Raw genomic sequence first — 14,221 nt, forward strand, 5'->3', positions numbered from 1 at the left:
TGTATATTTAGTGGGTTAGAGATGTGTTGATGAATCATTATTACGTGACCATGGTTAGTCCGGCAAAATGGTTAATCTGGCAAGGCTTTAGAACCAAGAGTGCTGGATATTCGGTGGTGTATCTGTATATATAAACACCCACACATGCACACATACATACATACATGTACATAACATATACACATACTCATATACGGAAATAAACATATATACTTATTTCATTTTTATCATACTTTGTCGCTGTCTCTTGCATTAGTGAGGAAGCGCAAGGAAACAGACGAAAGAATGGCCCAACCCACCCACATACACATGTATATACATACACATCCACACAAGCACATATACATACCTATACATATGAATGTATACATATATATATACTCACACAGACATGTGTACATATATACACATGTACACAATTCATACTGTCTGCCCTTATTCATTCCCGTCGCCACCCCGCCACACATGAGATGACAACCCCCTTCCCCCGCATGTGTGCAAGGTAGCGCTAGGAAAAGACAACAAAGGCCACATTCGTTCACACTCAGTCTCTAGCTATCATGTATAATGCACTGAAACCACAGCTCTCTTTCCACATCCAGGCCCCACAAAACTTTCCATGGTTTACCCCAGACACTTCACATGCCCTGGTTCAATCCATTGACAGCACGTCAACCCTGGTATACCACATCATTCCAATTCACTCTATTCCTTGCATGCCTTTCACCCTCCTGCATGTTCAGACCCCGATCACTCAAAATCTTTTCACGCCATCTTTCCACCTCCAATTTGGTCTCCCACTTCTCCTTGTTCCCTCCAACTCTGAAACATATATCCTCTCTGTCAATCTTTCCTCACTCATTCTCTCCATGTGACCAAACCATTTCAAAACACTCTTCTGCTCTCTCAACCACACTCTTTTTATTACCAAACATCTCTCTTACCCTTTCATTACTTACTCGATCAAACCACCTCACACCACATATTGTCCTCAAACATCTTATTTCCAGCACATCCACCCTCCTCCACACCACTCTATCTATAGCCCACACCTCGCAACCATATAACATTGTTGGAACCACTATTCCTTCAAACATACCCATTTTGCTTTCTAAGATAACATTCTCGACTTCCAAACATTTTTCAAAGCTCCTAGAACTTTCGCCCCCTCCCCAATCCTATCATTCACTTCCGCTTCCATGGTTCCATCTGCTGCCAAATCCACTCCCAGATATCTAAAACACTTCACTTCCTCCAGTTTTTCTCCATTCAAACTTACCTTCCAATTGACTTGTCCCTCAACCCTACTGTACCTAATAACCTTGCTCTTATTCACATTTACTCTCAACTTTCTTCTTTCGCACACTTTACCAAACTCAGTCACCAGCTTCTGCAGTTTCTTACATGAATCAGCCACCAGCGCTGTATCACCAGCAAACAACAATTGACTCACTTCCCAAGCTCTCTCATCCACAACAGACTGCATATTTGCCCCTCTTTCCAAAACTCTTGCATTCACCTCCCTAACAACCCCATCCATAAACAAATTAAACAACCATGGAGACATCACGCACCCCTGTCGCAAACCAACATTCACTGAGAACCAATCACTTTTCTCTCTTCCTACTTGTACACATGCCTTACATCCTCCATAAAAACTTTTCACTGCTTCTAGACACATGCCTCCCACACCATATATTCTTAATATATTCTCTATCAACTCTATCATATGCCTTCTCCAGATCAATAAATGCTACATATATACATAAATAAACATGTACATATTCATGCTTGCCTTCATCCATTCCTGGCGTTGCCCTGTCCCACAGCATTGCTATCCCCTGCTTCAGCAAGGTAGCACCAGGAAAACAGACAAAAAGGCCACATTCATTCACACTCAGTCTCTAGCCGTCACGTGTAATGCAAGGAAACCACAGCTCCTTATCCACATCCAGTCCCCACAGACCTTTCCATGGTTTACCCAAGATGTTTCACATGACCTGGTTTAGTCCACTGACCCCATTATAAGTGTACACTAAAAACCTACAGAGCAGTCATGATTAATTGTAAAGTTACTTAAACGTGTACCAGTGACTTAAGTATCACGCTGTATTACATTAGTTTAAAATTTCATGCACAAAACTTAAATTACATCCTTACATTTCTGAATAATTCTTTGATCTTAAATCTAAATGTATCATTGTCAAAGTGAAATTTTTTTGTGCACAAAAACACACAAAGGCTTATCCATATCTGGCTCCATACAAAACACCTAACTCTGCTACTCATCATTAACTTCATTACATCTTTATCAATATTGCTGAATCTTGCATTCTGGTTTATATAACTTGCATCATACATTCTACACACCTATATCTAAAAAAAAAAAAGAAAACCTTGTAGATTCAGTCTCTGGTTTGAGATGAAAGTCATCTCCAATCAGTATGAACTACAGACATTTTCAGTACTCTAAAAAAGATTCATCCATTGCGCCTATGATATACATTTTACTGTGTCTCGCACATAGCCTGTGATGCCTCATGTTTACACTTACTACTTAAGGTCCTTTTCCTCAATCTTTTTCATGACTGACACTTAACCTGGACTTAACCTAAGACTTGCCTTCCAGGAAAGAATGTTTATAAGCCGGTGTCCATGTATGCATGTGGGCATAAAAATCTTTACAAGTGGATAAACATATTATCATCATCACTGTCATAATCATTATCATTAGTACTATAATTATCATCTTATGCTTCTCCCCAAAGCCCACATTACAGAGGTAGTGCCAGAAACAGAAGAAAAATTTCCTCATTCACACTCATCCAATCTATAAACCCCTAGTTACAACCACGCTCCGTTGACTTTCCACGAATTCCCCTGACCACTTCATATGCTCGGGCTCAGTCCAATGACCACATCACCTCCTACATACCACATTGATCCAATTCTTATCCAATTCAACTCTGTTCCACATACCCCTCACAACCTCCTGCATGTTCAAGCCCCCAGCAATCAAAAACTTTTCCAGTTTGTCCTTCCATCTCCATTTCAGTTTCCCCCTTATCCTTGTCCCGTCCACGCCTGATCCACTTACCTTCTTTGTTATAACAAACCTCTCCTCACTAATTCTCTCTACATGTCCAACCACACTTTCCTCTACTCTCTCAACCATAATCTTCTTATTACATCTCACTCCTACTGTACCACTTTTCAATCAATCAATTCTATAACACATATTGTTCCAAAACATTTAATTTCTAACACTTTAACCCTCTTCTGGAAATTCCTATCTACAGCCTAGGCCTCACGTCCATACAACACCATGGGACCTACTATACCTTCAAACATGCCCACCTTTGCCCTCCCAGACAGTGACCTCTCATTCAACACATTCCTCATTGCACTCAGCCTATTGCTCACCTCAGCTCCCAGAGTTCCATTTCCTACAATATCCATTCTCTATTCAAACTCACACCCACACTAATCTGTCTCTTTGCAATGTTAAATCTAATAACCTTGCTTTTATTCACAATTACTCTCAGCCTTATCTTTTCACACTCTCTCCCAAACTTAGAAATCAACTTCTGCAGTTTCTTACATTAACAACATTATCATACAACCCCTGGGCCCCTTTAAGGGACTCCTGCAGCTTCAAGGTTGTGGAATGAAAAGTTCCCTAACAAAACTGTACTCCTATTCATCCACTGATGATGGTGCAACTTCACCAAAGGTGACTTTGCACTTGCAGTATAACCTTATGCTGGTGTAGTCCAGTCATACTGGAATAAATATGTCATACGGAGATGTCCAACCACATCATTCAAATGAAAATGCTCGAATGCATGAAGTAAATCAAAAGTAAATTTACAAGATATCATGAGATCTGTGTCACTGCTCTCAATTGTATGACTACTTATGAAAAGTTACGCAAAGCAAAAGTTTCGATTAAAGTTAGGTCAGATATGGATTGGCTTGGTGCAGGTAGAACGGTTATATCAGCCCTACACATTGACATAAAAATGAGTACAATTACACAAATCACTTCTGGCTCTATCACCTCATAATCTGATATGAAGCATAGAACCTCTGATATAACAGTTATTCTACAACACATTTCTCTACTACAGTATCTCCAATTCCTGCAAACCTTGTAATCAAAACTATTGTGAATAATGCATACATTTTTCCATATGTGAAGTTTGAAAACTGGCAGATGTGATGAGCTTCAGTTTCTACAGAAATGGTATCTATCACTATTGCTAACTGATGTTCTTAACCTCCTACTCATTTGTAGTCATTCATTAAAAAAAACATCAAAAACTAATAGATTAAAGTTTTGATACATTTGAAATGCATGAAAGCCTTTGGTTGCACTTTTATCAAGGAAGATCTTGAAAATAAAGTCCATATTTCAGCACTGCATGAAAAATTTACAAACAGTATGACAATTCTACAGATATCAGTAATCTCTTTCACTACTTTTTCCACATATAACAAATAATTGCAGGTATAATACTGTATCATTTCAACACATGACAGACATCAGTACCTGAAAACGAAAATCAAAGTTTCAATTACATTTTTCCCATGGTGGAAGTCCCCAACGTACAAATGTATGACCTATGAATACCTGTACTTATGAACGAGCTCAACAAAATATTATCCAATTCCTAGTCCGACATAATGCACCCCCCAACTTACAAACATTAGACCCACGAACACCTGTGTTACGAACAAGTTCCAAAAACACTATCCAACTCCAAGTCCAACTACAAACAGTTACTCACACTCATGAACTGCAAACTACATGAATGTCCATTTTTTCATTAACTATAGTTTAACATAATGTTTTATTAACAGTATTCAATTATCACTAGTCTGCTAAAGGTATTTATTCTAGTTTTGCATGAATTATCATAATTTCTTCATGATTTCTGACAAGAGCAATTAAGTATTTGAACATGTCCAGAAATGTAACTTGTTCTAATATGGGGACCCTCAATACAAAATATTCATACACACAGATCAGGGAACTACTTAAACATGCATTTTTTTTCATGAAATGTTGCTCAAAATGTTTTATTAACTAAATCTATTCAAGAATAAGATATCTATTACTTCATCACAAAAAGTATTAGTCTAATTTTTTGCAAATAATCATATTTTCTTTAAAGTTTCCAACATACGAAAAATTCAATTTACAAACTAGGTCCAGAAATGTAACCCATTCGCAAGTTGGGGACTCCCGGTAATAAGGTTTCAAGAAACCAATATAATTCTGGCCTAGAACTGTCATATCTATACTTCATTTGAATATCAGATGCAGCCTTAATACAGTGTACACCAGAGGCGTGCCTTCATCAAAGAATGATCAGTTCTAAATCTGGAGTGATGGGTGATTTGAATGCAAAGGTGAGTAATGTGGCAGTTGAGGGAATAATTGGTATGCATGGGGTGTTCAGTGTTGTAAATGGAAATGGTGAAGAGCTTGTAGATTTATGTGCTGAAAAAGGACTGATGATTGGGAATACCTGGTTTAAAAAGCGAGATATACATAAGTATACTTATGTAAGTAGGAGAGATGGCCAGAGAGCGTTATTGGATTACGTGTTAATTGACAGGCGTGCGAAAGAGAGACTTTTGGATGTTAATGTGCTGAGAGGTGCAACTGGAGGGATGTCTGATCATTATCTTGTGGAGGCTAAGGTGAAGATTAGTATGGGTTTTCAGAAAAGAGGAGTGAATGTTGGGGTGAAGAAGGTGGTGAGAGTAAGTGAGCTTGGGAAGGAGACCTGTGTGGGGAAGTACCAGGAGAGACTGTGTACAGAATGGAAAAAGGTGAGAACAATGGAAGTAAGGGGAGTCGGGGAGGAATGGGATGTATTTAGGGAATCAGTGATGGATTGCGCAAAAGATGCTTGTGGCATGAGAAGAGTGGGAGGTGGGCTGTTTAGAAAGGGTAGTGAGTGGTGGGATGAAGAAGTAAGAGTATTAGTGAAAGAGAAGAGAGAGGCATTTGGACGATTTTTGCAGGGAAAAAATGCAATTGAGTGGGAGAAGTATAAAAGAAAGAGACAGGAGGTCAAGAGAAAGGTGCAAGAGGTGAAAAAAAGGGCAAATGAGAGTTGGGGTGAGAGACTATCAGTAAATTTTAGGGAGAATAAAAAGATGTTCTGGAAGGAGGTAAATAGGGTGCGTAAGACAAGGGAGCAAATGGGAACTTCAGTGAAGGGCGTAAATGGGGAGGTGATAACAAGTAGCGGTGATGTGAGAAGGAGATGGAATGAGTATTTTGAAGGTTTGTTGAATGTGTCTGATGACAGAGTGGCAGATATAGGGTGTTTTGGTCGAGGTGGTGTGCAAAGTGAGAGGGTTAGGGAAAATGATTTGATAAACAGAGAAGAGGTAGTAAAAGCTTTGCGGAAGATGAAAGCCGGCAAGGCAGCAGGTTTGGATGGTATTACAGTGGAATTTATTAAGAAAGGGGGTGACTGTATTGTTGACTGGTTGGTAAGGTTATTTAATGTATGTATGACTCATGGTGAGGTGCCTGAGGATTGGCGGAATGCGTGCATAGTGCCATTGTACAAAGGCAAAGGGGATAAGAGTGAGTGCTCAAATTACAGAGGTATAAGTTTGTTGAGTATTCCTGGTAAATTATATGGGAGGGTATTGATTGAGAGGGTGAAGGCATGTACAGAGCATCAGATTGGGGAAGAGCAGTGCGGTTTCAGAAGTGGTAGAGGATGTGTGGATCAGGTGTTTGCTTTGAAGAATGTATGTGAGAAATACTTAGAAAAGCAAATGGATTTGTATGTAGCATTTATGGATCTGGAGAAGGCATATGATAGAGTTGATAGAGATGCTCTGTGGAAGGTATTAAGAATATATGGTGTGGGAGGCAAGTTGTTAGAAGCAGTGAAAAGTTTTTATCGAGGATGTAAGGCATGTGTACGTGTAGGAAGAGAGGAAAGTGATTGGTTCTCAGTGAATGTAGGTTTGCGGCAGGGGTGTGTGATGTCTCCATGGTTGTTTAATTTGTTTATGGATGGGGTTGTAAAGGAGGTAAATGCAAGAGTCCTGGAAAGAGGGGCAAGTATGAAGTCTGTTGGGGATGAGAGAGCTTGGGAAGTGAGTCAATTGTTGTTCGCTGATGATACAGCGCTGGTGGCTGATTCATGTGAGAAACTGCAGAAGCTGGTGACTGAGTTTGGTAAAGTGTGTGGAAGAAGAAAGTTGAGAGTAAATGTGAATAAGAGCAAGGTTATTAGGTACAGTAGGGGTGAGGGTCAAGTCAATTGGGAGGTGAGTTTGAATGGAGAAAAACTGGAGGAAGTGAAGTGTTTTAGATATCTGGGAGTGGATCTGTCAGCGGATGGAACCATGGAAGCGGAAGTGGATCATAGGGTGGGGGAGGGGGCGAAAATTTTGGGAGCCTTGAAAAATGTGTGGAAGTCGAGAACATTATCTCGGAAAGCAAAAATGGGTATGTTTGAGGGAATAGTGGTTCCAACAATGCTGTATGGTTGCGAGGCGTGGGCTATGGATAGAGATGTGCGCAGGAGGATGGATGTGCTGGAAATGAGATGTTTGAGGACAATGTGTGGTGTGAGGTGGTTTGATCGAGTAAGTAACGTAAGGGTAAGAGAGATGTGTGGAAATAAAAAGAGCGTGGTCGAGAGAGCAGAAGAGGGTGTTTTGAAATGGTTTGGGCACATGGAGAGAATGAGTGAGGAGAGATTGACCAAGAGGATATATGTGTCGGAGGTGGAGGGAACGAGGAGAAGAGGGAGACCAAATTGGAGGTGGAAAGATGGAGTGAAAAAGATTTTGTGTGATCGGGGCCTGAACATGCAGGAGGGTGAAAGGAGGGCAAGAAATAGAGTGAATTGGAGTCATGTGGTATACAGGGGTTGACGTGCTGTCAGTGGATTGAAGCAAGGCATGTGAAGCGTCTGGGGTAAACCATGGAAAGCTGTGTAGGTATGTATATTTGCGTGTCTGGACGTGTGTATGTACATGTGTATGGGGGGGGGGGGGTTGGGCCATTTCTTTCGTCTGTTTCCTTGCGCTACCTCGCAAACGCGGGAGACAGCGACAAAGTATAAAAAAAAAAAAAAAAAAAAAAAAAAAATCTTCAGCAATAAAAGAAAACTTTACAAGTCAAAAAGTTCCTAGAAATTTCATTTGGTAACTCACAGTGATCCCATTCAATGCCTAACTTCAAAGTTATGTCCAACACCTTATCATGATCAGTATATCATCAAACCATGAATCAATAAATGTTAGTGGAACTGAAGTAAAAATATGAATTAAAGCACGCCACAGTCTTCAGTAAGTCATAAATGTATTAATGTTAATATTCACTCTGCTTCAAAATGGCAATAATGACCATACCTTATGGCAAATGAGAAGAATGTTTTAATACTGTTAATAATTCCTTTCATCACTGCATATACAATTTTCTAACGGCTCTGATTTCTGTAATTAATACCATTAAATTAACACTGGACTAAAAGGTCTTAAGCCATGTACAGTGGCTTTCTAAAAATTACCAAAGATTATATACAACAAACAAACAAAAATATGTTCAACAAAAGCCACACAGCAACCAGGGGAATAAAGAAGGAAAATCTTTCTTTTCTGCTCAGTTGTCTTCATCTTACAGCATTTACATACTGAAGATTACCACAATCTTTTTATCATCATCAGTTTCTTATCTATGACTTAACATCAATGTAATATGCCTTATACAATTAAAAAAAAAATCAAACTTGGTTTTACCATGAATTAATGATTAACAGTGAAAAAAATCTTACTTTTGCTTGAAAAACCTCTGATAATGAGGACAATGCAAAATATTCAGAACTGTAACCTTTAGTATGCAACAGGCTGGGTAGTAGATAAAATACATGGCATTATATTCTTCAAATTTACCACTTTCAAAATGAAGTTCAACTGTTCACACTGTAGTGTATGAAAGCAAAAACTTCAAGCAATCCTCGACAATGCAGAGCAACAAGCAGAAAAACAATCCTTCTACAACTCCCCAGACTCGTGTTGTACCTTATCAGTGTACCAGTCACCAAGATGAAGGTCAGGACTTGGTGCCACGAAAGCACAGCTGGAGAGAGACCTGGCTGAGGCAGAGGACGGAATAGAGCCCTCTCTCGATGTGCTATCCCCAGCACCCAGGGCAGGAGATGATGGTGACTAAGCATAGAAAGTTATCTTTTTATGCAATTTCCCTATAATATGCCTTACTGTATTTCACAAAGATAACACAAGTTTTAAGTAATATAAAATATAAAAGTACAGGCATTCCCCTCTTAAAGTAAATGTACCACCACAGTGCTACTTTCAGCAACCAAATAAACTGGGATGCATTCTCTTACTGAAATGTATTCCCAAATCAAACTTTTCCATCCCCATATTACACTAAAAATTTTCCTCAAGCCCCTCACATGAGTTGTGTACTACTATTGTACTCTATTAGCTAAACACTGCCCGTAACATAGCAATAATATTGTAAAGCATTTAAAATAATAGGCAGCCTATGTAAGAGAAGCAGAAGTGGTAGAGGCAAGACTTGACACAAAAATATGTACTGTATATGATACACAGTATACAATACTAAATAACTGCAGTGTATGAAAATTCACCAATGATGGATAAGAAGTCTGCATATCTAGGCTTTATGGTAAAATAGTTCAGAGCCATATATCAGCACTAGGACAATTATTCCTTCATGCAAGATTTGTGTACACTCCATGCTTAAATTTGTCCCATTCATGAGAGATATTTCAGTGAACTAATTTTTCCCAACTGGAGGACTCTGATTTCAACTTCAGCATTCCCAATACTATCCTCATCAAACTTTACTTATTATAAGTTAAACCCACCATTAACATCCAGGTTTTCACCAAGGAAATACTATTCCTTCCTTACTAATAAGCATGTGTCATTCACTACCATCACCATTCCATACTTTAGAACTTTCTCTCCATCTCTTACAAACTATATTCATTTATACCATCATTCTCCCAGACTTGTTAAATATATTTCATTCCTTACACATATGTCTCCTCTACTATTATTCACCTTAATTTTTCCTTTAAGATCCTCATTTGCTCCCTTTATATATATATTATCCTTTTAAGTCTTTTATTCAGTGCTGTATACTCTACGCTCTTTGAGTGAACTATGTATTAAGTAACTTTACCAACTCAGTTACTATCTGCATTGAACCAGTGTTCCAATATTTCAGCTTCTTTAAGCAGGGATTACCTGTATTAGTCGTAAGCATGAAAACATTGTCATACAAAATCTGTATAAGAAATAATTTCTTACAATTTAAGACCATTATCACTCCCTTTACATACTGTATTTTAATCAATAAATCACACAACCCCAGGATCCCTTTTGTGGGACTCCTTCAGCTTTGAGGCTGCGCTCCAATCACAAGCAAGGAAATGATGGACACGAGCTAGAGGTTCCTCAACAAGACTGTCATTTTCATCCACTGAAAATGATACAGTCATGCTGAAGGTGACTTTTCACTTGCAATGTAACCACATATAGGCAAAGTCCAGTAACAACTACTGCTTTATATTAATGTGGACACAAAATACTGCACTGTAACGTGAAGTATTTCACCTCTCAGGAACTGCAGCTTTTTGCAAAATATAAAACTTTTCAAAGTGAACATCCATTTCGGATAGATATCATACATAAACAAATGATTTTTCACTCATTCCATTCTTAAAGCTGAAAGAAGTGAACTGAAAGACTTTGAAAACTAAAACAGATAAAATATGAAAATAACCGCCTCTGTCATTTACTTAAATTCCATGTTTAGTACTGACAAACAACATAATATACCTCATGAATGTACAAAGGAAAATAAAGTTGCACAATACACATAATACACTTACTGTACATCCAGTTCCCTACCATTTGAGTTCTACAACACTGAACAGTGCTCACTCTAAATTCTATTACACCATCACTGGAAAAAAGCATTTTAGCTCTCATGAAAAAGGGTGGATATATGAAAATGTGCACCGTACTGTACTCTAATACCCCTACCACAAGTCACAGCCCACTTAGTCACCCAGCAAACAAATCCTCACTTTGGTCATATTCAATGAGCATATCACAGAAATTCAGACATTCCACTAAATACTGAGTGATGCAATGGATTGTACCAATAATCTCAGCCCAGGTTAGTTCTTGCAGATTCCATCACTGAAATGGCCATGACTGAATGTACAGTACTACATTTATGTGGTACAAGAATAGTGAAAAACAAATTCATCATCAACAAAAAAAAGGCAGACACCTACTGGGAAAACACAAAAGCTATTAAAAGACTACTTTCAGTAAGAAGTGACAACCATAACAGCAAAGAAACCTGAAAACCTAAAACCAATACTAGTACTATAAAATTAAAGAAAAACCCAGTCATCTATCTATCTTCATTTTGGAAACAAGGAATCCAAAAAAGCAGAACCAACACCCCAGACCAAGAAAATGCATGTCCTCTTTCTGATATTTTCCCTAAAACTCCACTCTGCACCTACATATGTATCGTACAGATATGAAACTAAAGGTAAAATCCAGTTAACGAAAACACATTACTAACTTGAAGGTTTGGAAGAAATGCATATCAATGAACTCCTTACATTTAGAACTTATTTAAACATCTACTGGATTATCTGGGGCATTAATCTTTTTATCCTATAACAACAGATGTGACTGGGAGAACTGTGAACATTAAGGAAAATGTAAATGATTAATATAAAGGTAGAAATAAAAAAAATAGGAAATTTCACCTAAGCTCCCTTAACTACCAAGATCCTTTTTTTTTTTCACTGTTATAAACAAAATATGTTGGAAACATCCATATCAGCAAAATATACAAACATTACAAATGATACATGTTGACTGGGGGGACTGCTGCCTAGCATCCCTACATGCAGTCATTCCATGCAGTACCCAAAAGTTCAAGAAATAACTAAAGTATATTTTTTCTACAAACTTGGAAATTCATGCATTCAGGGATGTGTTTTCTAGGTTAACGATATAATTTACTCTAATGAAATCATTGTTACCATTGTGAGGAATAATTCAAGAGAGCAGGATTTTCCATTTTCACTCTTATAACCTATATTTTGATATCAAATAACTCATTTGTTGTAAGATTATAAGACAGGTGTACCAATTTTCTCTGATCTTCAATGCCCATCCCAATCAAATAATCATAACAAAGGATACAAACAATCAAACATGTTTTTGATATGTAGGAGTGGACATGGCAGCGACTGAAAACATGGAAGCTCAGGTGAACCATAGGGTTGGTAAGGACAGAAAGATTATGGAAGAAATGAGGATTATGTGGAAAGAAAGGTCACATCTGAGAGGGTAAAATTGGTTATATTTAAAGATATAATAGTCCCAACAATGTTGCATGCATGCAAAGCATGGACTATAGAGGAAAATATGCAGATAAGGGTGAATGTGGTGGAAATGATATGTCTGAGGACAAATGCAGTATACAAATGGTTGATCAAGTAAGTAATAATTAAGAGAGGTATGGTAATAAGAGGGGTGCAGTTGAGAAAGCTGAAGAGGGTGTGCTGAAATGGTTTGGACATATGGTAATTATAAGTGAGAGTTTATAGCAAAATGCGTCAGAAGCGGAGGGAACAAGGGGAAAGGGGATGACCACACTGGGGAATGTAGGATGGAATGTATAAGATTCTGAGTGCCTGAACATGCATAAGGGTGAATGGTGCAGAAGAGATAGAGTGAACCGTAGTGCTGTGGTATACAGGGGGTGACATGCTGCCATTAACTGAACCAGGGAATAAAAAGCAGCCACAGAAAAGCACAAACAGGACTGTGCGACATGGTTATTGATAGGCCGTGATTTCAATATATTACACATGACATCAACAGAATGGATCTCGGTAAATTAAGCATGTCTTTAACCATTCCTAACACTACCTAGCTAACACGAGAAATGAGATATAGTTATGGAAAAAAATAAGTGCGTCAAATAACACAGCAGAGATCTATGACAATTCTACTAGACATAAAGAGTCCACTGATATGCACTTCTTTCAAATCAAATGGTTAAGGAGGTGTTGCCCATTAACGAACTTTGCCTATGAAGCTCAACATCATTCTTATTCCAAAGCTATTTACCACGACAGCATTAGACTGGTAATTTACTTTAAAACATAGCATCAACAATGTCAGTTGGTTAGTTACTAGGGCCTCAGGCCTCTCGACAGCCAGGATCATTGAGGCTGGAAATGTAAAGTGATACTAATACCTTTTCCAACATCCAGACCCTGGTTAGGTGAGGTCTGCTCAGTTTGGTTCGGTTGAAATTGCTTTATCATTGGTCTTTCATGTCTTACGAACGATTCTGACATTCATTTGTATAACAAATCACTACTTACAGTGATTTCCCCACTCAACACCCTCAAAGCTCACTGGGGGCCAACCATTACCGTTAAATAAAGTAGGGAGGATATCTCAAAAGATAATGTTTTGCTGTAGAATTGCTGTCAGAATCGTGTACATCAAAACCTAGAGGAATAACAATTTCATCTTCCAAACTGGTGGGTGTCCAAGAGGGTAAATTTTCACCCATAAAGTTATATCCACCAGTCAAAAAACCCTTAAAACACCTTCCAGTTCGACTTCTAACGCTCCCTAAAAACTTTATCCTATAACACTATACTTCCCCAACTATAGTTGGCATACTGTGTTAAACTAAGTTCACCCTGGATACCTTAAGTTATCAAATAATCCACGAAACATAGCGTTAAACTGAACCTTGGAAAAGTGTCTTGCATGAGATCCCCCCACTAACCACGATAATTTGATAACACCAGATTCTCTTACATCCCTCTGGGGTCACACCCATCAGATAACTCCTATGTTTACCACTTATCATTGTCTCCCACTCCAAATTCTAACAGAAAACAATAAACTATACTCATGGATCCTCCAATTTCTATTCTTGTATGCCTGTCAAAACTCAGTAAAGCATAGATATTTCATAAAAATCTTACCGGAGGACGGTCGACAGCGACTGACGCCATACTTGTTTTTAAGTACTAACAGATCACTTTCTCCGATAGCACTAACATTTCACGTGGCCTTTGACTTAGGTGTAGCATCAATCATTAATATAAATTACTCA

General features: G+C 38.3%; 1 protein-coding gene across 2 annotated transcripts in view; it reads right to left on the reverse strand.

Moving 5' to 3' along the window:
- Septin2 (septin 2) overlaps positions 1 to 14,221 on the reverse strand; it is a 52,065-nt gene extending 37,844 nt beyond the window's left edge. Inside the window, exons 1-2 of one of the 2 annotated variants that reach the window (XM_071680321.1) lie at positions 14,091 to 14,203; positions 9,070 to 9,216 (exon numbers count right to left, since the gene is read on the reverse strand). In XM_071680321.1, coding sequence (XP_071536422.1) covers positions 9,070 to 9,216; positions 14,091 to 14,120 — 177 coding nt within the window. In that variant the 5' untranslated portion in view covers positions 14,121 to 14,203. Of the gene's footprint in view, positions 1 to 9,069; positions 9,217 to 14,090 lie in introns of both variants that reach the window. The other variant, XM_071680330.1, reaches the window with a different exon arrangement.

The sequence above is a fragment of the Panulirus ornatus genome, chromosome 2, assembly GCF_036320965.1.
Source record: "Panulirus ornatus isolate Po-2019 chromosome 2, ASM3632096v1, whole genome shotgun sequence".
Taxonomy (NCBI): domain Eukaryota; kingdom Metazoa; phylum Arthropoda; class Malacostraca; order Decapoda; family Palinuridae; genus Panulirus; species Panulirus ornatus.